Raw genomic sequence first — 25,205 nt, 5'->3', positions numbered from 1 at the left:
TGCAACAGTCACTAACATCTTCTTTTTTTTTTTTGTTTTTAATCACTCAACCCAAAACTCATCAGCATTAGCACTGTACCTATTTGAAAAGTGACATAAAACATATAGCGGCATGCATTTCTCTATAGTAAAAAATGAATCATCTGTGCGATTGCCTGGTGCTTTTCAATTGCTGTGGGTAAAAAAAATGACAACTTGAGGCAGAATTATTATCGGCAGAAATGATCATTTTCTCCGTCTGGTGATGGAGCTTGCTCTTGTGACGATTTAAAAAAAAAAAAATTACATACCAAAAGTAATGAAAAATAAGACCGCGCGAGGCATTAATTATGCATGCGTATCATTTTTGCAAAGTTAGGCATTCTGTATTAATTTGAGTTATTAGATTAAACACTGGGTTCAGCCCAGGTAAAGATTTGTATCTTATTTTTTTAAAAAAAAGTCTATTGTTTACTATTTTACCACAAAAGCACGAGGTTTGTCGGCAAAAATGTTACATCCAATAATACGCGGAAAACAACTGTGTGCCAACAATAACTTCACTCAGCGTAGAAGTTATGTAATTACATAAAACTCACAGATCTCACAAGACTTGCATTCGGTTTACGACACTGAAACAGACAACTAGATTCGGTGTGATGGTGAGTTGTATTTCAAATAACGAGGTTTTTTATTTCTATGCGGGCCTGTCGAAATATGTCTTGATGTGAAACTGGTCGATGGTGCAAAAATAGGTTGAGGAGCACCGTAATGTGGTGAAGAAAATAACAATACCATTGATTCATCAACTTCACAGCAACTTTCAACACAATGGACCGTTCCGATGCCCATCTTAAGCTCCGCCCCTTTAGCCACATCCCACAAGCTTCCAAAATGGCGATTGAACAGAACATGTTTGAAGTCGATTCTCTATCGCGTATTCCAGATAATACTGGGGTATGTTTTTTGCCAAATGCGTTAGACTTGTCCATGAGTGTTCTACGGAGAGGTCTCGACTATTTCACGCAAGGATACGTAGACGGAATTAAGATTTTTGGACAGAGCACGACCCAATGTCACAGTTGCAGCGAAGCGCTGGCAATCGATCCAAAAAAAAAAATTGGACGCCTCACAAATTTCATATTGAAATCCACATTTAGTTGTACGTGCGCTCTTCCGCAAGCCTTAATCCATCGTAGACACGTCATCAACTGTATTTTAGGGTTTGGAAAATGAACCAAGCGGGCCCCTTGTAAGCTAGCAGGATATCTTTCATCACAATTGCACGTTCTGAGGACGATTTTCTTCGTAACATGAACTTTACCAAGCGCACGCTACTGACAACCAGCATTGCCTGTGGGACAATACGGCCAGAGGGACGTGGCAAGCCAGGGGTTAAGACGATGCGGCTATCTGATTGGCTATTATTGTACAAATGATTGACAGGTCGAAAAGGTCCATTAGCATTGAAACCTTAAAATATTAGAAAAGTCCAACTCTTGTCAATTTATTTCCACTTTTTGCTTCAAGAACCCATAGCTTCATAGTTCAGTGGTTAGAGCATTGGTCTGGTAAACCAAGAGTCGTGAGTTCTTGTCTCACTGGGGACTCCACACCCCAAGAGGGGCTGCATCTGGAAGGGTGTCCGGCGTAAAAACTGTGCCAAAGAAATATGAGCGTTCATCTGAGATGACACGCTGTGGCGACCCCTAATAGGACAAGCCGAAAGAAAGTAGTAGTAGTAGTAGATTCAAGAACAAGATCCCGGATACAAGTAGCCGAAATGAGTTTCCGGGTTCTCCCTTAGAGAACGGGTGAGAAGCTCGGTCACCCGGGAGGGGCTCAGCGTCGAGCCACTGCTCCTCCGCATCGAGAGGAGCCGGATGAGGTGGCTGGGGCACCTGATCCGGATGTCTCGCCGACACCTCCCTCGGGACGACCCAGGACACGCCGGAGAGACTGCGTCTCTCGGCTAGCTTGGGAACGCCTCGGGATCCCTCCCGGAAAGAGCTGGAAGAAGTGGCTGGGAAAAGAGAAGCCCCTTCTCCGTTCTACCGACCCACGTCGCACTTTTTCCCCGCCTGTCAACTCTGGAGTCGCACTTCTTCCCTGATACCTCCGCATTTGGAAATTTCCTTCACTCCGTAATGGCTTCAAAAAAAAAACTTCTCTCCATCTGTTTACTCCTTTAATATTCTCTCTGTTGCTCTTTTTCAGTCTCTCTATCCCCCTCCTTCTTGAGATGCACACACTCGTGTGCACGCACACACAAAGCTCTCATTCTTTCTGGTTGTGGTTTTCTTTTAAAAAAAAAAAGGGGGGGGGAGAAAATGTATGCTCCCTCCCTCCCTCCCTCCCCACCACCCTCACCCTCTCTGAGCGCAGCTGGGAAACTTCACCCTTACATCTTGTCTCTCTCACACACACACACACATGCACGAAAAACGCACACAGTAGAGGGTCAGGGGGTCACAGGCCACGCCCTGGCAGCCCAAAAGGAGGGGGGGGGGGTGGATACAAAAGGAGGAGGGAAGGAAATCAGAGATTCTCAGTCCTTCCTGACAAATTTACAGACAAGTAAACACGACTGAGGTCATTTTTTCCTCGTTTCTTTTCTTTTTTAGAACCCCCCCCAGGCCCCACCCCTCCACCAACACCACTACAAGCCGAGCTAAACGGGAGGGGGGGGGGGTACTTTCCTCGTTACGCCATGACCGAACATTTGTCCGTATGAACAAACCGGCCGCACGTTGGAAGTGTGAATGTTGCCCCAACTCGGCCGAGAATAGGCTGCAAAGTCCGTCCGACGAATACCAGATGTTGCCCCCCCCCAGCCCCCCCGTTCCTTAACGAGCCTTTTCTTCTCTTTGGAAGCAGACACCTCCTCCTCTTCCTCCATCTCACCCGCTACACGTATATCTTCCCCTCCCTCATCTCCCCCTGTTTTACTCCTTCTCGCCCATGTTTTTCTTTCGGGAGGGTGGGGGGGGGGGGGTCACTTTTCCACATGTGACTCACTCTTTCACCAGCAACGGGGGCGGGGGAGTCAAACATCTCCATTCTCGCTCCCTTTCGGCGGTCTTACAAGGGTCTTATCACCTACGTGGGTCTCCCTTTTGAGTGGGGCTTGTCCCGACTGAGACAGGCGGTGACCTAGTTCCTGATTTCAGGGAAAAAAAAAAAATGAAAATTAGAAGGGAAAATTATTCACCGTCGAGTTTAAGTTGCGCTCCGGTGAGAGAAACGAAAATCCTGAAGGACCCAAAAGGAGCAGCCATTGATTGGCACTCGTACACCACCACCACCACCACCCCCCAAAAGCCCACCCCCGCCTTTTTATTTGCAGAGGAGCGAAGCACGCGAACATCACAGGGAGGAGCGCTAAAAACAAGAGAAGGGAGGAAAATAAAGCACAACAAAGCCTGAAAAGAGGGAGGGAAGGAGGGAGGGAGATGATGGAGAGTAAAGGGTGGCAAGGCTGGAAGAGGAGGCAGGCGTCACAGGAAAGAACGGACGCCAAGGGAAACTTGTTGACGCAGAAAAGCAGCTCGGGAGTTGCCATGGATTTTTCTTCCTTTTAAATACAAAATCAGACCATTCTAAGCTTTCTTCTTACAATAAATTTGTCAAATACCATTAAAAAAATGTAAACAGACGGAACCAGTGCTGTGAAAAAGTATTGGCCTCCCTCCTCAAAACATTTTTGCATATTTTCCCCATTTTCATTAATCAAGCAAATTATTAGACAAATATCACCCAATTGATATTAGTTTTTAAATGGTGGTTTTATCTATTATGGAAAAAAATGTTGAATCTTACCTGTCCCTGTGTGGAAAATAAATGAATTCTTCGTGGCTTATCGCAATTTTTGGTTAACAAAGGAATTTGGGACACTTTCCAAAGAACTGCAGGTCCGACTTGCCTCAGTTAAGGTCAGTGTTAATGCCAACAATTAAAAAAAAAAAAAAAAAAAAGAGATTGGGCAAAAATGGCAACCATGGCAAAGTTCCAAAACGAAAACCAGTGCTGACCAAAAAGAACATAAAGGAGTGTCTAACTTTTGATTAAAAAAAGATCTGAATGATTGAAAGACTTTTGGGAGAATATTATATGGATTAACAAGATGTTAATTGAGCTTGTTGGAAGGTGCGCAGATGTAGCACAGAATTTCAGGAAAAAACATCCCACTAACAATCTAAGATTGTGGTAGTAGTGTAGTAGTATCTTGGGCTGCTTCGCCACCTAAGGACCTGGACGACTTGTTGTGACTGACAGAACCATAAATTCTGCTCTTTAAAAGAAAATAATGAAGGAAATATTTGTGAAGCTGAAGCTTTCGGAAACAGGAGTGTGATCCAAAACACACCAGAAAGTCAACTTCTGAATGGGTTAAAAAAAAAAAACTAAATGAAGGTTTCGGAGTGGCCTACACCAAGTTCAGACTCAAAGATGGACTTGGACTTTCTTATTCGAACAATGGCCCTAAACAATTCATCAATTATCAAAGTAGTTGTCAATGAATTTACTCATTGATTAGTTGATTGAGGGCGGCAGCTGGTAAAGCACTGGCCTCACATTTACGAACCAATGGTGCACGGCCGGACCCAAATGCAGGACTCCGAGACGAGGACATGATGTTGAATGGGTTCAATCCCGGACCCGCATGTGTGGAGTTTGCATGTTCTCCCCATTCCTGCATGGGTTTTCTTCGGGCACTCCAGTTACCTCCCACCCCCCCCGACCAAAAAAAACATGCAACATTAATTAGACACACTAAACTGCCCCGAGGTGTGATTGTGAGTGCGGCTATTTCTCCCCATGTGCCCTGCGATTGGCTTCCAACCAGTTCAGGGTGTACCCCGCCTCCTGCCCATTGACAGCTGGTTTAGGCTCCAGCACTCCCCGCGACCCTCGTGAGCATAAGCGGCAAAAGAAAATGGATTGATGGATTAGTTGACTGATTTATCAATTAACTGTGACACCTCCACACTTTTCTATGGTGTTTTGCGTAATATTTTAACAACACGCTAATGCACTTTCATGGGGGAAAAAAATACATTGTTTGGTTTTTAAACGTTGCTGAATAAATATAAATGTTTGAACGTGTCCATTTTATAGATAATGTCAAGTGAAAGTGCCAAAGAAAAAACAATGAACTCATCTCACGGCAACACTGTATTCATGAGTTTTTTCAAGTAATCCCCCCAAAACATGCCAGTTGCCTGCTTACATCTTCCGTACCAAATCCTGCTAAATACACAAGAAAAGACGCCTTTATTACATTTTTATCAGTAAATACCCTTTTTCACCTATCGCAAGGCAAATAGACACACGCACTCTCAGGAGCATTTTTCCCCGCAATGAATAATAATGGATACTCCTCTTTTAAAACAAACCAGCTCATTTTCATAAACTCTCTTTTTTTTTTAATTCCGTTTCTTTATTTTTAAATAACCTGTGGGTCCTTTTTGCCCTTCATCTCAAACACCTTCCGACAATTTCATATTCGGCAATTTACTGCGAGTCGTAACCTCAATTGCTTTCCGAGGAAAACTGCGCAAGGAATGGAATTGCCGCTCTCACGTCGCAAGTCAAGAAAAACGGCGGAGGTGGCGAAAGTGTTCACACCCGCTACATGTTTATTTGCACACGATATAGAATCGAAAAATATACTGTAAATGCAACACTTTGGGTTTTTTTGGGACTAAAATATACCCAAAATATAAACCCGCTCGAAAATGTTCAGATTTACAGTAGCGAGGGGCAATCAGAAATCCAGTCGGGATCCGGCTAAGACAAAAGTAGTTTCGCACATTTGTACCAAAGAGGGGGGACGGCGATGCATACCAGGAAGCAGATGCTAATTTCCGAACACTTACAATGCAAAATTGAGATTTCCCAGCAGCCCCTGAAGATAATAAGGCGGCCCTCTCGGCAGCCCATAAAGAGTGGACAGACACGTTAACATTCGTCCAGGCCACCATGAAAGGTCTAGTGTCACGCCTATAAACATTCTAAAATAGATATTGTAATGAAAAATATATATAACATTATTCAATTCAATGTCTATCTGGACAAATAAATATGAGCAGAGAGCGCGTCATTCATCTGCAAAGTTGCGGAAGTCTCATTCGACATTCAAGTGGTAGCCATATTGGCTGCATCTTCAGTCTGTGATGTCACACTGGGACCATCCAATCCACCTCCGCAGCGGTGATAAACAACGCCGCCCGTGAGAGATGACGACGCCGCAGCCAAACCACCTCCCCGTCCCGATCCACCTCCACGGCGGAGATGAGCCACCGCGGCCCGGCGTCGACGGTGGCAGATCGACACACTTAGCACCTCTGACTTACAGATTACGTGCCCCCACAACTATTATATTTTTTAGTAGGTGTATACACACATATCTCTCATTTGGAACCCACGAAGCTCGTGTCATTTGCACCTGTGCAATCATTTTTCACGACGAACTGGGTCTTTTGGAAAAGTGTGAAGAGTGAATCCATCCTCCCGAGTGTTCGAACAATATCCAGCAATACAACGAGTCGGCATTTTGGCTAACGCGAAGGAACAACAAGCTACCTTCCAGGAGGTAAAACTGGTATAAACGTACGAGACCGCTTGAGTGGGCTACTACCCTGTACTTCACTTCCTGCTTCTTCTCAAAAACAAATCCCTCTAGAGGATTTTCATGGCGGGAGTCAAAATCATGTTTTGTGGTGAAAAAAAAACGATCGGTCCATACCGGCTGCTGTTTTTTTTTTTTTTTTTTTTTTATGGATAACATACTAAAAATCATGCATTTCATGACAGCGGACCTTTAAGGACAGAAGGTTAAAAAGTGCACACGCCTTTGGTCCCTTAACAACTCCCGCTGCATACCGGGAAGCAGATGCTCATCTGCGCACACTGACAATGCGAAATGAAGATTTCCCAGCAGCCCTCGAAACCTATACGGCGGCCCTCTCAGCAGCGCATAAAGAGTGGACAGGCACGTTAACATTTGTCCGGGCCACCATTAAGCAAAGAAGGTTAAAAAGCGCACAGGCCTTTGGTCCCTTAACAACTGCCGCTGCGCTGCACTTCAAGGAAAACACTTCATGCATCACCGATCCGAGGATGTGATACTGCTAATAGGTGGACAGGTGCCATTGTATGAGTGTTTGTGTGTGTTGGGGGGGGGGGGGGGCGGTGGCTATAAACGCGGCATCTGTTCAGCAAATCTGCCCTACAACAGCAAATTAAGGAACACTTTAGCCAAAAGTGTTTATTTGGTGGCTTGCTGGGAGTTAAATTAGCAGGTTTGCATCTTCGCACTACGCATCGCCTAACGGGCAAAAGTATCAGAACACTTGGCTGTTACAATCGCAGGAAGCGGATGTGCATGAACGTGTGTGTGTGGTGCCCATTTTTTTTTTTTCTTTCCCGCAGATACAACAGCTTCCGCTCGTGGGGTTGGAATGCATCTGTGTGAAGCGTAAATATTTTAGCGACAGAAGAATGAAGGCAATTGACCAGAAATTTTCCCAGAACAAGTTTAGAAATCGGGGAATTTTGAAAACCTTTTTTTAAAGTTCTTATTCACTGTAGTGAACTCGCCATTTGGATCAATTGCTAAAAAAAAATGCGTACAGTAGGTTGGGTAGCTCAAATATTTGCGAAGATTATCGCTTAAAATGAAAACATCATATTCACCAACTCAACTAATTATCATATTTTTCCAAGAAATACTCAAATTTGTAATCCAGAAATTGAGTTTTTCATAATTGGCTTTTGTCTGTCTTTAATTTATATACTGTACAAATATGAGTTTCACTTTTTGAATTGGTCTAGCGTAATTCCCGGCCTACAGAGCACACCTACTTACAAGCCTCACCCGGTACATTTGTAAAGGAAATACCATTTGGTACATGCGTACGCCACAGCTGTGTAAAAGCCACAGGTGCCCACATTGAAACCCACATTGAAACACGAGATATTTACAAAGGAAGACGGTAAACAGAGTTTAACGCTAGCGCCGCCGCAGCAACACTAACACTAGTGCTGCCCTAACAGGGCCGGTTAAAACAAAAAAAAAACATACCGGTAAAAATCACTGAGACACGGCAGTAACACTCTAGCGCAGGGCTAACAGTGCCGGCCCGGTAAAAGTCACTTCCTCGGCACATATATTCCACCGATCCCACTCTTACCTTTTCCGCTCGAGTGCGGCGGTTAGAAAAAAAACTGCACAAATTAGCCGCATCACCGCATAAACCGCAGGGTTGAAAGCGTGTGAAAAAAGTCGCGGCTCATAGGCCGGAAATTACGGTATTTATATGAACTTTTCTGCAATAGTCTCATTTATTGAGATGTTTGGTCATAAACAGTTGTGCAGTCAATGTAACAATATTTTTGAAATTATCACTGTGAAGTGGAATGCATGAAGCGTGGGACTGAGCTATGCGCGGTACAACAATTTTTTTTTTTAACATATTTGCTTCACCCATAATTAGAATGCAAACTTGGGATCTGGCCTGAGCCTTGATTGAGAAATGATATTATTTCAGCAGTGTGTCCAAATACTTAAGCCCATTTTGTCCCTTTGTGTGTGCGCATGCGTGTGTGCCTTTTTAAAGTCATGTCCAAGTCACTCTCCTCTCCACGTTCTGTTAATTCCATAACCCGTGATTATTTTCGCCTAAGTGGCCGCCGATCTGATCCACTCGTTGCTGACGTATCATTATTGCGCCGCAGCCGATAATGGATACGCACGAGCCAGGTTTTTTTGTTTTGAAATGAATCTTTCATTGTGTTTCACTTTCACTCCCACAGAACGCCAGCTACTGTTCAACCTGTCAAAATGAAGCTAAACGGTTTTCTAAAGGAGAAGGATCACAATGAAAGTGAGCCATTTTGTTGGTTCTGAGATCATAAAGTGACGCTTATGAGACGTGCTATCTAATCGTGTCTCTTTTCTGTGTTGTTTAAAAGAAGCGTTTGAATTAAATGTGCATTAAATCGAGAGTGGTTAGTGACACACATTTATTCTCTACAACTTGTTATTTGTTTTCAGGTTTCAAAAGGTGTTCCGCCTCACAGTCTCCATCCACGGCATATCATTGCTTCTCTTCTTCTTTTTCTTTCGGCTTGTCCCATTAGGGGTAACCGCAGCGTGTCACCTTTTTTCATTCAAGCCTATCTAGTGCATCTTCCTCACTAACACCCACAGTCTTCATGTCCTCCCTCACCACATCCATCATCCTTTTCTTTGGTCTTCCTCTCCCTCTTCAGCCTGGCAAGCACCATCCTCAGCCCCCCCACCCCCCCCCACCCCCCACCCTACCAATATACTCACTCTCTCGCCTCTGGACATGTCCAAACCCTCGAACTCTGCACTCTCGAACTTTGTTTCCGAAACATCCAACTTTGGCGGTCCCTCTAATGAGCTCATTTCGAATCCTATCCAACCTGCTCACTCCGAGCGAGAAACTCAACATCTTCATTTCTGCCACCTCACAACTGTCGAACTATCCAATGATGACACGAGATGGAAAGGAAGTGAAAAGGAAGTTGACCCCTTCCTGATATAAATTAAGATTTCAAATCCTGTCAAATTGGACAAGTTTCTGATTTTCTTATTCTTCTGTTACCTTTGTCTCTTAACCAAATCAACACATTCATGGACGTTCTTATCTATTTTCGGAAATGTTTGTACTCAAACAATGCACTCATTACACAATGAGTGCCCGGTCTGTCCAATTTGAAATCCTCCGGCCCACCAAAACCTTAAACTCAAAACTCAACATATGAGGCAAGGATCGGTAATTTGCCAAACAATGTCCCATCCAGTAAATATGTGCAAAGCAGAGATCAGATTTGTTTATTACATTCAGATAGCGAGCAAGCACGGCATTATATCGTTGGTAACAATAGCAGTCTTTCATATTAGACTTTAGGACACATAATGTAGCACAATGCTAACTTTTGATTGGGAAGTTCTGGACTGTAGTGGAGTGGACCACCAACAGACCTTTCCGACCTGTCAATCACTCGTACAACACTAGCCAATCAGATAGCCGCATTGTCTTAACCCCTGGCTTGACACGCCCCTCTCGCCACATTGTCCCACAAGCAATGCTGGTTGTCAGTAGCGTGCGCTCGGAAAAGTTAATGTTACGAATAAAATGGTCCTCAGAACGTGCAATTCTGATGAAAGATATCCGGCTAGGTTACAAGGGTGCCCAATTGATTCATTTTCCAAAGCCTAAAACACAGTTGACGAAGTGTCTACGATGGATCAAGGCTCGCGGAAAACCGCACCCACAACAAAATGTGAACAATATCAACAAACCTTTTTGCATTGATTGCCAACATTTCGCTGTAACTCTGACATTAGGTCCTGCTCCGTCCAAAATCTTAATTCCCTGTACATATCCTTGCGTGAACTAATTGAGACCTCTCTGTAGAACTTTCTTGGACAAGTGTAACGCATTTGGCAAAAAACATACCCCGATATTATCTGGAATACGCGACAGAGAATTGACTTTCAGCATGTACTGTTCAATCGCCATTTTGTAATCTTGTCGGACATGGCTGAGGGGGCGGAGCTTAAGATCACCATCGGAAAGGCCCATTCGCATAGACGTCGACTTTTCACATTCATCGACTCGTGCCATATTATCCCTTCTTACGTAACCACAACCGATTCATTTTCAACATTTGATAGCATGGCAAATCGGTGCATTCAAGGCGGCTCGGAAATGCATCCTTTCGCGGTTAAAAAAAGGTTTGAGTAGTTTCAATGGCTGTAAAATTTGTATGAGTGAAGGGTTACGGGGAAAATATTCCGTTATGCTCGTATTCTTGCTCTGTTACGGCCCCTGTGATTCTAGTGAAATTTTTATATCTGACAAACGTGAATTTCACTCATGGAGGAACAGCTCACGCCACCACACAGAGACTTGCCCCCGTCGCCCATTCGCATTCTCTCCATTCAACGGGTATAACTATTAATTCCTGCGATTTACAACTGGGGTATCCATCCATCCATTTTCTAAGCCACTTATCCTCACAAGGGCCGCTGGAGTGCTTAAGCCAATCCCAGCTGTCAACTCGGGCATTTGTGCAGAGTTGGAAAAAAAGGACCTGCAAAAATGACTTTTGCCATCCTGTAGATTTTATATAAATGTACCATCTGCTCAACGGTGTGAAGTCTTCCCCCTGTGCTCACCTTGACCACATGCTGCCGTGACAGCGCACAGGAACACCGCCTGCAGCATTATGAAAGTCGTCTGTCTTTGCTAAACTCCACACCGGAAAATACCTTAGATTAATTATCAGGATTATCATGTAAATCCATATTTGTGTTCTGACCAAATAAAAGTCATGCCCCACAGTAAAGTTTGAATACCCTGATCATTTTACTCTACCCGACTGCAAATTTTCTTCCCCATCGGTCAGCAGATGTATACAAAGGGGATCTAGCAGTGAACACTGGGGAACATCAGTGGGTTTGTTCTGTATTACATCCAAAAACAAAAACAAAAATTGTATCTTGGCTGTGTACACGTATGTGGTTTCATCAATTTGGTAGGTTTTTATGTGCATCAAAAAGGTCTTTTAAAGTAATATTCTGTTAAAAAAAATATATATATATATATATTTTTTTTTTTTTAACTATTTTTTTGCTTTTTATATATATATATATATATAGTGGTATAATTACTTTAATTTAAAAGTATAGCAATGTGGTATGGGTACAGTGTGATGTGAAGTTTGGGTAAGAATCCTAAATATCTGAATAATAGCTTAAATCTGAACTGTTAATGATGGCAGAGGTAAAAATAATAATAATAAAATAAATAAATTGCATTTCATCATGTGTAGCAAGCAAACTAACTTGGTAAAAGCTAACTTAGCCCGTCAGATAGCGCGGCACCGTTAATGCTTCTACCTTTTATAACATTAAGTGCTTCTCATAATTGTAGTTAGCTCGCTGGTTTGAAATGTAATTATCATTTTTCCGGAGGTTGAAGAATTTACGTCGCATTATTTGTTGTTGTTACCCATCAGCCGATAAGCTAACGGCAAAAGTCGTGGACAATGTACGTCAGAGTTGCTCTCGTCTCTAACGAATTGCTTTAGCGTTGCATAAAGCTCTCATTGGACCGCAGCTGGGATATTACGATATGGCAGTTATTTAAATATCCGGATAGTAGATAATGTCTCTCTCATGTTTTGATGAAATATTCATGGTGATGATGAATCATCTCATTAGCCACACTCGCAGATTGCGCCAGTGTGTGAGTATTAAAACTGTGATGATGTTGCACAATAACCTCCAAAAATCTGCTGTGTTATGTGTGATCCCGCACCTGGATGAAAGTACGTACTTGAGTGGAACTACAGATAAGTATTTGAACATCCTGCCATATTGCAGGTTCTCCCACTTAGAAATCATGGAAGGGGTCTGAAATTTTCATTGGAGGTGCAAGTCCACTGTGAGAGAGAGAATCTAAAAAGAAAAATCCAGAAATCACATTGTATGATTTTTTTTTTAATGATTTATTTGTGTGATACAGCTGCAAATAAGTATTTGAACACCTGTCTATTAGCGAGAATTCTGAGCCTCAAAGATGAAAAATTGTCCTTAGAAACCAGCACATGTCAAGGCCCATCTTAAGTTTGCCAATGACCATTTGGATGATACAGAGGAGTCATGGGAGAAACCTTTGTGGTCAGATGAAACCAAAATGGAACTTTTTGGTCATAATCCCACTAACCGTGTTTGGAGGAAGACGAATGATGAGTTCCATCCCAAGAACACCGTCCCTACTGTGAAGCATGGGCGTGGTAGCATGATGCTTTGGGGCTGTTTTTCTGCACATGGGACAGGACGACTGCGCTGTATTAAGGAGAGGATGACCGCGGCCATGTATTGTGAGATTTTGGGGAACAACTGCTTTCCCTCAGTCAGAGCATTGAAGATGGGTCATGGCTGGGTCTTTCAACATGACAATGACCAGGAACCACACAGCCAGGAAAACCAAGGAGTGGCTCCGTCAAAACCATAAGCAAGGTTGTGGCTTGACCTAGCCAGTCTCCAGACCTAAACCCAACAGAAAATCTTTGGAGGGAGCTGAAACTCCGTGTTTCTCAGCAACAGCCCAGAAATCTGTCTGACCTAGAGAAGATCTATATGCAGAGGAGTGGGCCAAAATCCCTCCTGCAGTGTGTGCAAACCTGGTGAACAACTCCAAGATATGTTTGACCTCTGTAATTGCAAACAAAGGCTACTGTACCAAATATTAATATATTTCTTAGGTGTTCAAATACTTATTTGTAGCTGTATCACTCAAATAAATCATTAAAAAAAATCATACATTATGATTTCTGGATTTTTCTTTTGAGATTATCTCTTTCACAGTGGACCTGCACCTACGATGAAAATTTCAGACCCCTCCATGTTTTCTAAGTGGGAGAACTTGCTATATAGCAGGGTGTTCAAATACTTATTTTTGTCACTGTAAATGCTTGAAAACTGCGCTTGACTACAGGAATGAACCTTCCTGTACTTGCCACCGCTGAGGATAACAGTGCGTCAAAACTGCAACATCATTCATAAAACCAAACACTGCGAGGGTGCACATGAGAGTATCGGCATTTATGACTAGCATCCAAAATATGTCGCTTTCTCTGCAGCCTTACACGCAACACGTTGATGACTCAGCCCATTCATCTCATGCACTATAAACAGCACTCAACCCATACTTTTTCCTCCTTTTCTTTTTTTTTTAGATTTATATACAGCCGAGACATTTGAGACCAACCTATTAAAAGACGCCACTTACCGTGAAAACGGGCTCCTTAAAGAGTTGCCACCGAAGGAAAGACAATATCGGAGCGGCGGCGCGAGCCAGGAGGGGCGACACTCCATCCTGGCTGCTCACGCTCCTGGCGCTATCTCAAAGGCATCGTTTATTTAGACTTGAGCACCAGCGAAGAGATTTATCACCTTCAAACAATAGCGACGCTCTCAACATTTAACCCCGCGGCTACTCAGCACTTTTTCACGCCGACACGTACGGTCAAGCGGGTTCACGGACAGACGTTTTAATCACAGGATTTTCTTTTCTTTGTTTTGTTTTTTTTTTTTACCCCTCAATTTGACTTTCACAATTACCGAGAATGGGAAACACTTCAGTCAGATCAGGGCTTCGCAAACGTTTTAAGTACGAAGGAGGACTTCCTCATAATCCTAACATCAAATAAAATAACTACCATCAGGGACTAAGCCATAGGAATTTAAAAGTTGCCATAATGTGACAATAAATTCGTGTTTTATAGAAAAGTAAGCTGTAATGCGACGGCTAAGAAGTTGGATTTTTTCATGAAAAAAGGCGGAATCATTACAAGAGCCAAAGATTTATTATGTGTGGGTAAGAAGTTGTAAACTGACAAAAACCGCCGGATTATTTACAAGGAAGAATCTACACAGGAAATTACCGAAAGTAAGCAAATTCAAAACTCTAAAAAGATGACGCCGCAATACTTTTGTCGCATGTCCCCGCACAATTTGTCACCTCCCAAGATTAAGGCAGATCCCAACTTTTGTTGTTCGCCGAGCTCCCGGGGCCACTTCAGTACGTTTGGATAAACTTGTACGGTGGCCCGCGGAGGTCAAGATAAACATGTCTAATCCGGACAAATTTGTTATCTATCTTCCGTGTCTCGCTGTGCAAACGCATTAGGCTGTTTGCACGGAAAATAAGCAACAGGGCGGCTCGTGTTTTCGTTTCCCCCGCCCGTACTGGGAGCTCGAAGGCTGCCGAGCCCTGGAAAGTTTTGTCGAAAAGCCTGGGAACTGCTTTTCAAGTACGACGGTGTTATTTCCCTCTTACAGTGCCAAATTTGACATTTTATTTGTGCGTAGCTACCGTATATGAATATCTAATATGTCATTCTCTTGAGATCAATAGAATGTGGCAGCACAGTTAGCATGTTCTCCACGTGCCTCTGTGGCTTTTCTCCGGGCATCCCAAAAACGCTAAATTGCCCCTAGGTGTGATTGTGACTGTTTATCTCTATGTGTCCTGCGATTGGCTGGACGAACGGTTCAGGGTGTACCCCGCCTTCAGCCGCGATAGGCTGCAGCACTCCCCGCGACCCTCGTGAGGATATGCGGCAAAGAAAATGGAGGCATAGATGTGTATTGTATTCGATATTCAATTCAAAGAAGCTATGCAACACCCACGCCCTGTAAAAAATTGTCAAGCATTGACCGGTCCGCAGCGATAAAAAGGTTGGGGGCCACTGATCTAGAATAATTATTGCCGTTTTAACCCAAATGCATATTTTCAGCTGGAGCTGCCCGTAGCACTCCGCAAGCGAAGCAGCGAGCCCGCATACATTTGCTGGCGCAGACAATAGATTTCTCCCGTGAAAGCCCAATTTGTGCCCGAGCGCCACGCTGAGTTTATTTCTCCAACCTGCACACTTCCAACAGGCTATTAGATGACTGGGGGGCTGCGCGTTGGCAGTCGTGTGTCTGGAACAACAATATCAACGTACAAAAGGAGCTCTCTGTATTACACGTGCCGAAACAAAAGGCTTTAGCCGACATCTGTCAAGCATCCGCGCGCTGCGCCTTCAAAGCTCTTTTCATGGTCAATTCGCACTATCGCGACAACCTCTGCATCCAATCTTCCATCGTCCCCCCCTCACCTTCCCTTGTTCTAATGAAAGCACAGGCGGAATAATATAATCCCTCTTCCGCCTCCCCCGCGCTGTCTTCCCGCGGCTTAGTCGATATGTTGGATTTCGACGCACGTGCGCGGCCAGATAATGCAAATGTTTCTATAAATAGGGGCAATAGTGCTGACAGTGGCAGTCTCCCGAGTGCGATAGCTCAGTGTGATTCTCTCATACGCGTGCACGTGCAGTGCGCCGTCGTAGCGATAGCGGCATATAAACACTTGAGCTGCAAACCAAACACATTATAGAAATGTGCTATAGGATGCTCAGACCAAGGACTTCCCCCGTACAAGGCATCAACGCGTCTTGAACAAACAGCACAAAGCCCGCCGAGGACTCGAGAGCTCACGCGACGAGGGGCAGATCGCGCGTTAGACAACAAGCGCAAGCGTGCGGCGTCACGGCAGGTTTCGACGGTGGGGGGTCATTTCAAATCAAGTGCAAGACAACTGAATTTGCCCCAAGAAGTAGAGAGGTACTTTAAATTGCGGGTTTCACCAGGCTCATGACTCAATTTACCGGTACTTGTACAGCGGACCACCGCATACCCGTAGTTCCACACACACAGATTCAACTATTTATTTATTACAAATACAGGGAAGAAAATAAGTATTATAACACAGTGCGATATTGAAAGTTCTCCCACTTAGAAATCATGGGGGGGTCTGAAATTTTCATCGTAGGTGCATGTCCACTGTGAGAGAGATAATGATAAAGAAGTATTAGAACACTTGTCTATCAGCTAGAATTCTGACCCTCAAAGACCTGTTAGTCCGTCTTTAAAAGTCCACTTCCACTCCATGTATTGTCCTGAATCAGATGCATCTATGTGAGGTCGTTAGCTGCATAAAGACACCTGTCCACCCCATCCAAACAGTAAGACTCAAACTTGTGACATCACCAAGACCAAAGAGCTGTCCAAAGACACCAGAGACAAAATTGTACAACTCCACACGGCTGGAAAGGGCTCCGGAGAAATTGCCAAGCAGCTTGGTGAAAAAAGGTCCACTATTGGAGCAATTGTTGGAAAATAGAAGAAGCTAAACATGACGGTCAATCTCAATCGGAGTGGAGCCCCGTGCAAGATATCACCTCGTGGGGTCTCAATGATCCTGAGAAAGGTGAGCCATCAGCCCAGTACTACACGACAGGACTTGATCAATGACCTGAAAAGAGCTGGGACCACCGTTTCCAAGGTGACTGTTGGTATTACACTAACACGTCATGGTTAGAAATCATGCATGGCACGGAAGGTTCCCCTGCTTAAACCAGCACATGTCAAAGCCAGTTTTAAGTTTGCCAATGTCCATTTGGATGATGAGGAGTCATGGGAGAAAGTTTTGTGGTCAGATGAGACCAAATTTGAACTTTTTGGTCATAATTCCACAAACCGTGTTTGGAGGAAGACGAATGATGAGTTCCATCCCAAGAACACCATCCCTACTGTGAAACATGAAGGGGGGGGGGTAGCATCATGCTTTTGGGGTGTTTTTCTGCACATGGGACAGTACAACTGCACTGTATTAAGGAGAGGATGACCACGGCCATGTATTTTGAGATTTTGGGGAACAACCTCTTACCCTCAGTCATTGAAGATGGGTCGTGGCTGGGTCTTTCAACATGACAATGACCTGAGGCACACAGCCAGGAAAACCAAGGAGTGGCTCCATAAGAAGCATATCAAGGTTCTGGTGTGGTCTAGCCAGTCTCTTATCTGGAGAACATCTGTGTGGATGAGTGGACCCAAATCCCTCCTGCAGTGTGTGCAAACCTGGTGAACAACTACAAGAAATGTTTGACCTCTGTAATTACAAACAAAGGCTACTGTACCAAATATTAACATTGGTTTTCTCGGGTGTTCAAATAATTATTTGCAGCTGTATCACACAAATAAATCATTTAAAAAAAAAAAAATCATACGTTGTGATTTCTGGATTATCTCTCTCACGGTGGACATGCACCTATGATGAAAATTTCAGACCCCTCCATGATTTCTAAGCGGGAGAACCTGCAATATGGCAGGGTGTTCAAATACTTATTTTCTTCACTGTATTTGTGGTCCGGCCACCTTAGAGTAAGTAAACAAAAACTAGTTCCATAAAGTGTAAGTACTATAGTGCACATCGCGCTCACCTTCCAACTCATGATGGATGACGTCCGACAGGTTGGGCTCGTCGCCCCACCAGAAGATCCACAGCTCCTTGGCGTCAGGCTTGAGCTTCCGGCGCCACACGCACAGCAGGTTGGCCTGCACGCAGCGCATGAAGCTGCGCAGGACCGGGTCGTCCTGGGCGGGCGCCGAGATCACCGGACCGTACTCGCCGCCGCCGCGGAAGTTGTAGCAGCGCCATTTGATGCCCGTCAAATCCGCCTGATGGCGAGAAAGGGAGAAATGATGATGAAAACCATAAATTCCACATTTGTTATCATTTATTAGCAATTGTGGCATTCATCTTTTTCAAGGGTAAGGGTCCTACAATGAATGAAGTTCCTTTTACACATCTCAACGTGCTCCCAAACTCACTAATTTTGGAAAAATCGAGGGGTCCCTATCACGATCAGAATCAGAACATAAGAACCTGTGCAATCTATCATAATTACAATTTATATTTTTTCATCTCTGTAAAACCAGTTACTTTTGCGGCTATTAGCTACCTAGTAACTCAGTTAAAAAAATGTGCAGGACGTCTATAATTTGCGCAATTTAGTCAAATCGTTCATTTGCTGGAGGTCTTTTATGTTTTGTTGTTCCAGTCGTGTATTTTCCTACGCAGGATGATATAAAGCAAGCACTAAGCACCAATCAATAACGCGACTGCGGCGAGGCTTTTACACTGCAACAGCACTGTTGTGTTTCATGTGAAAAAAAAATAAATAAAAAGAACATCTAATGCGATCGATAACTCCTCGGAGGACGTCCAATTACGTTTGCCTACTTCCTGTTCAAATTCACATGCGTACGCAACATCTTGCTGTAAAGGGACAAAGAAGCGGTCGGCCCACTGGACCGGACGCAACACACAGTTTGTCCATAGAACAACATTTGGTACATAAAATATAGGAAGATGGAAATTGAGCATAATTGGAATCTTCCACTATAAATGTGTTGTCTGTGTGGTCATTTAAGTGTGTACACTATATCCATTCATCCATTTTCAGTACCACATTTTCAGTACCGCTGGTCTTCACTCAGAGTCGCAGACGAGCTCGAGCCTATCCCAGCTGACTCAGGTGGGGGAACAGACAATGGACCTTTCCGACCTGTCAATCACTCGTACAATAATAGCCAATCAGAAAGCCGCATTGTCTTAACCCCTGGCTTGACACGCCCCTCTCGCCGAATTGCCCCACGAGCAATGCTGGTTGCCAGTAGCGTGCGCTTGGAAAAGTTAATGTTATGAAGAAAATGGTCCTCAGATTAGGGAACGTGCAATTCTGATGAAAGATATGCTGCTAAATTACAAGGGGCCCGGTTGATTCATTTTCCAAAGCCGAAAACACAGTTGACGAAGACTCCACGAGGGTTTAAGGCTTGCGGAAGATCGCACGTACAAGTAAATGTGGATTTTAATATGAAGTTTGTGAGGCATCAAATTTTTTTGCATCGACTGCCAACGTTTAGTTGCAACTCTGACATTGCGTCCTGCTCCGTCCAAAATCTTAATTCCGTGCGCATATCCTTGCGTGAAATAGTTGAGACCTGTCTGTAGAACTCTCTTGGACAAGTCTGACGCATTTGGCAAAAAACATACCCCGATATTATCTGGAATACGCGATAGAGAATCGACTTCAAACATGTTCTGTTCAATCGGCATTTTAGAAGCTTGTGGGCCGTGGCTAAGGGGGCGGAGCTTAAGATCGCCATCGGAAAGGTCCATTGTAGGCCTCACACAAAACTAAGGCTACAACGGTTCATTTTCATATCGAGATTCGTGTTTGTCAACGGACAACATTGGTTCATTTATAATAATAACTATTCAGTGGCTGGAAATAATTTCAGTTAGTCAGATAACATTTCATTGGAGACGCTAAATTCCGTAAAGTTTTGCCAAGTTGCCAAATGGATTTCTATGAAAATCAAATCCCAGGGAAAGTCCACTTGCCAGGAATTGCAGCCTCCAACAGACTTCAGGGAGTCACGACCAAATGCGGTTGCGCATATTTTCACCCAGTACGCACGGGGTTGTGTCAGAAGTCACTTCGGGAGAATCGGTGCACCTTTTTGTTGTAGTGAACAACATCGCAGGAGAATCTTTTAGAGACATCGGACAATCAGGCTTCTCGGGAATTTCACTCGAACGAGGAGATTCGAGGGGTGAACTGATCCCGACTATCGGTATGTGGGTAACTGTGTCCAAAAGGCCGCAACGCTACACACGATCCACAATGCGCTGCAGCGTCTTGCATGCACACAGCTGCATGCCGAGCGCAGCCATAATTACAAACGAGTCCTTCCATAATGACAGTGCGTGTAATGGGAGGTATAAACATTGGCGCTGTGATAAGCCTTGCCCTAAAATTAGCTACGACAAGGTCAAGGATTTTGCGTTTCCCCAAACCCGGTCCAAAGAGAGAGAGAGAGAGAGAGAGAGAGAGAGAGAGGGAGACATCTCCCTCGTCACTTCCAGTCGGTGTCAAAAGTCCTTCCTCTGTTTGACACCGCTGTGTCCCGCTACCGGGTCGGCGTCGTGCGCCGACACAAGCGCACGAAGCGAAATGTGCAGACTTCCTTTCTGTGCGGTGTGTCCCCAAATCCCGCTGAGCGCCCATGGGGGACAACGTACAGAGCGCCGTTGCATGACGTGTGCAACACGTGCCATGATGGTGGGCTCATCGCGGCGCCGGGTCGGGCCGGGCCGCTTTACGGCGTTGCCGTCGCTCGCGGCTGAGTACGCTACATACTGTCGGGGAGTCTGTTGTTAGTCAGAAGTGATCCGCATGTCATCTAAATGTGGTTCGAAGCGAAAGGGTAATATTTCCCCGGTCACGCCACTCGAATGTGAGATGTTCTCTTCTTCGAAAAGAGCTTCCGTGTCAGAAGCGACGCGGGAAAAATCCGAAAATCTGGCGCAGCGTCTTCTCAATAGCGACTGTGCTAGTGCGACAGCTGTAAAGGACGTAGCAGGCAAGATGGCCGCCACTTGGATGTCGAGTGAGATTTCCGCAACTTTGCACCTGAATGACGCGCTCTCCGCTCATATTTATTTTTTCATATGGACATTGAAGTGAATAATATGTCATTTTCATAACAATATCAACTTTACAATGTATGTAGGGATGTCAGTGGGACTTTAAGCTTTTTTTGTGTGGTCGTGCAATTCTAATTTCACCCTTTTTGCTAACCGTGCCGTAAAATAGCAAAAAACTCTAAGTTTAGTGGTGCTTTGAGGTCCGAGTGACCAGAGTTATGAATTTGTTAAGATATGAGCCGGTAGTCAGCCATTTTTTTTTTTTTTTGCTTTGACTTGCAAGCAAAAATTGAGATACAAGAACGATACGTTGCAAGTGAACTCAAGTAGCAATTTAACAGATACAGAACATCCATCTATCCATTTTCTTAGCCGCTTATCCTCACAAGGGTCGTGCGGAGTTCTGCAGCCTATCTCAGCTGTCAACGGGCAGGATGCGGGGAACACCCTGAACTGGTTGCCAGCCAATCGTAGGGCGCATAGAGACAAACAGTCGCACTCACGATCACACGAAGGGGCAATTTAGAGTGTCCAATTAATTTTCCATATTTTAGGGATGTGGGAGGAAACCGGAGTGCCCGGAGAAAACCCACGCAGGCACGGGAGGACATGCAAACTCCACACAAGCGAGGCCGGGATTGAATCCGGCACCTCAGAACTGTGATCACTTTCTTGCTCATGTACTCACTCTTTTTGTGCAAATTATTCATTGTGTGTGGAGTTACAATAGCATAAAATATAGTCGTTAATATAATCGTTACACCTCTGCCGTACTATTATTCGGCATCTCCGATTTCTCATCACGCTATTCTGATATTATCAGCCTGTTATCGCAAGAAGGCATTTACTAAATTCACACTTTAAACACTAGCGTGAAAGCTGAGGGGAACACCCCCCCCCCCTCGCCGACCCTGCAAATTCAATTATCTGCCGTTCAATCGGCGCATTTAGTGAGAAATCAGCACCGCAATCTGCCACGCAAAAAAAAAACTTTTATTGTCACGGCTTTAATGGTACCGTTTGTTGTTCGCCGTGAGGCGGATTTAAGAGGGGAGTAAAGAACAGTTGCAGTGACACCTCGCTGGCTCCCCGAGGGGCTCGAGGAGGATACCGAGATTAACTCACGGGATGTGCGTCGTGTTTGTTCATCTTTGGTTCCGAAATACCTTTAACGAGGATCATATTCCTACGTCGCTCTTTACGTCTTTTGTTTTTAAGAGATTCTGGCAAACAAATGATCCTTCTGTTCTGATTAAAGAAAGACTAGCTTTAAAAAAAAATTGCATATTATACACGCAGTCTGTTTATACTCGTGGTTCTCAAATCTTTTACACCAAGTACCACCTAAAACAAATACTTCTCCAAGTACCACCATAATGATAACATTTAAATACAGTAATGAACTAACTTCATAGACTTTCATCGAAATTAGCTAAATCGCTAATGTTGTATTTCTGCTCCATCGTTCATCCGTCCGAAATCCTGGGGAAAAAAGGCTAAAGCTAAATAAAAAAAAAAACATCTCACTTTAGGTTGGCCCAGCGAGAAGCAGAGGTCAAGGTTTAGAAAAATGCAAAAAAAAAAAAAAAACAAAAAAAAAACAACAACCATGTGTTTTTGTCTCTCTGTCAATAAAACCTTCAGTCGTCTAAGTCTCCCGTTCACTAGGTCGGTGGGTTCAATTTAGGACTCGGCGCAGGACCCAAAAACGAGAGCTTTCCCTTCCACCTCTCGAGCGGTGACCTTCCTCTCACCTCTATTATCTCTCACCATCTCCGCTCTCTTTCGCTCTCTCTCATCTCTCGCCACTCGTTCTCTGTCAGGCAAAGCCTTTTAGGAGTGTCTAATGAACCCTCCCTCGAACCCCACCTCAGTCATCTTACTTTGAGTTAAAAGTAAACAACAAAAAAAGCCAACAATTGCATTCCTATACATTTCTCACATTTGACACGAATGCGTTTATTTATAGACGCAACCGCAATCCGTGAAACTCTGTCAAGTCTTTATGTTATTCTGTTTTGTAGGACGATTATGACCTCATAATCTTCTGCTTTAGTGCGCAGATGAGAAAGCAGACCTTGTTGCTCTCGGTCTCTGACGTTGTTTTATCGCTGCTTTGGGACAAAGCAAGATGTCTGCGGTTGAAGGGGAGCCAATTTCATAAAGCATATGATAACTGCCTGTTCATGTACATATCCTGTATACTGTACAGTATATGACCTCGTCTAATAAAAAAAATGGGCAGACATATCAAGTACTACCATAATTTCCGGCCTATAAGCCACGACATTTTTCACACGCTTTTAATCCTGCGGTTTATGCGGTGATGCGGTTAATTTGTTGATTTGCTTATCATATTATTATACTATATATATTATTATTATTTTCATTATATTATTATTATTATTAAGATGGAAAAAGATGACACGCTGTGGTGACCCCTAACGGGACAAGCCAAAAGGAAAAGAATTATATTATTATTATATTTCATCTTATATGATATATATATATATATTCTTATTATATTATAGTTGTCAATTTCTTAATTCAAACGGCCGCAAGGGGGGACTCGGGCGGAAAAGGTAAGAGTCAGACCGGTGGAATATATGTGCAGAGGAAGGGACTTTTACCGGTCAAGCCCTGTTAGCAATGCGCTAGCATGTTACTGCCGTGTCTCAGTGATTTTTACCGGTGTTTTTTTTTTTTAACCGGCCCTGTTAGCACGGTGTTAGCGTTAGCGCTAGTGTTAGTGCAGAGTTAGCATTACCGCGGGTTAGAATTAGCACAGCACTAGCATTAGTGTTAGCGCAGCCCTAGCATTAGCGCGATGGCGCTAGCGTTAAACTCTCTGTGCATCGTCTTTCTTTGTAAATATCTCATGTTTCAATGTGGATTTCAATGTGGACACTTGTGGCTTTTACACAGCTGCGGCCTACGCATGTACTAAATAATATTTCCTTTACAAATGTACGGGGTGAAACTTATAACCAGGTGCGCTCTGTAGGCCAGGAATTATGGGAGTTCAACTGTCTCCTTACATGTGAATTTTAATTCAATTATATCTTAATATTCTCAGAGCTTTTCCAAAGTGTTAACATTTTTCATTTACAACTCACTTTAAAACACTCGGTATAGCAGATATATGAAAGCGAATTGTAAACCGGTGTCTTAACTGCGAGATCCTGACAAAAACAAGGTGACCTGGCGCTCAGGTTTGGAATTACCGGATGCATGTGCGCTCCGGCAGAAGGTCAAGCTCAGGACATGTGCTGATAATCTTCATCATCCATTACAGGAGACAGCGGCGAGGCTCATTTCCATACGCCGCAGAGGTTTAAAATTGTGCCGTCCTGAAGGGAAACGTCCGCGTGTGAACTGAAAGCGACGCTTGGAAATGGACGGGAAGCGTTCACTTGCTCGGCCAGGAAAAGAGAAATGAAGATGAAAAATTGAAGTGTTCACAATGCAATACCCGTTGTGCGTCATTTACGCAAACATACAAACATTTTTTACATTTTTATTAGTATTTGTACTATATGTATTGTTTTCTGTTTGATCTGATGGGAAGCACTTTTTAAAGCTGTTTTTTTTTTATTGATCTTATGAATCATGTCGCGATCAGTTGCATTTTAGTTTATTATTTTAAGATTCTAAAGATGTGATTTAATAAAGAATTATCAATTTTACTGATAAAAAAATGCATTGCATTGAATCCATCCATCAATTTTCTCAGCCACTTATCCTCACAAGGGTCACGAGAGTCCTGGGGTCAATCTCAGATATCATCGAGCGGGAGGCGGGGTACACCCTGAACTGGTTGCCAGCCAATCACAGAGCAGATACAGTCAGACAGTTGCACTCACAATTCACACTTTGGGGAAATTTAGCGTCTCCAATTAATGGCTGTTTTGGGGACGCGGGACGAAACCGGAGTGCCCGGAGAAAACCACCGCAGGCACGGGGAAAGCACGACAAAATAATGTGACAGCCATGTGTCGGGAATTTCCCTCGTAGGGCCCCTTACGAGCCGGCTGGTGGCTGGTGGCTCGGAGGAGCCCCGTCCAGCTCAACGACACAACCGGAAGCCCCCGTAGACGATGCAATAATAAGTCTGGGATTGGGAATCTCCCTCATGTCGCCACGCTTACAAGCGCGCTTGTTTATTTTATGCAAGATTTGTCTGCCTTAATGATTTAATAATGTGTCTTTGCTTATCTGCCATCCTTGTCTTTGTTTTTAGAGGGTGCCTCCATTCTCCCAGGGTTTCAGAAACTTCCCTAATTCTTATGCAGCTCATGA

General features: G+C 43.9%; 1 protein-coding gene across 4 annotated transcripts in view; it reads right to left on the bottom strand.

Moving 5' to 3' along the window:
• Window positions 1-25,205, bottom strand: part of LOC133515307 (mediator of RNA polymerase II transcription subunit 13-like) — a 105,870-nt gene that overhangs the window by 56,735 nt on the left and 23,930 nt on the right. For all 4 annotated transcript variants that reach the window (XM_061847747.1, XM_061847746.1, XM_061847745.1 and 1 more), the window contains exon 2: window positions 17,851-18,088. In XM_061847747.1, coding sequence (XP_061703731.1) covers window positions 17,851-18,088 — 238 coding nt within the window. The remainder of the gene's footprint in view (window positions 1-17,850; window positions 18,089-25,205) is intronic.

Source organism: Syngnathoides biaculeatus, chromosome 17 (assembly GCF_019802595.1).
Source record: "Syngnathoides biaculeatus isolate LvHL_M chromosome 17, ASM1980259v1, whole genome shotgun sequence".
In the NCBI taxonomy this organism is placed as follows: Eukaryota; Metazoa; Chordata; class Actinopteri; order Syngnathiformes; family Syngnathidae; genus Syngnathoides; species Syngnathoides biaculeatus.
Note: the sequence above shows the minus strand (reverse complement) of the source record. Positions and strands in the feature narration are given on the sequence as shown.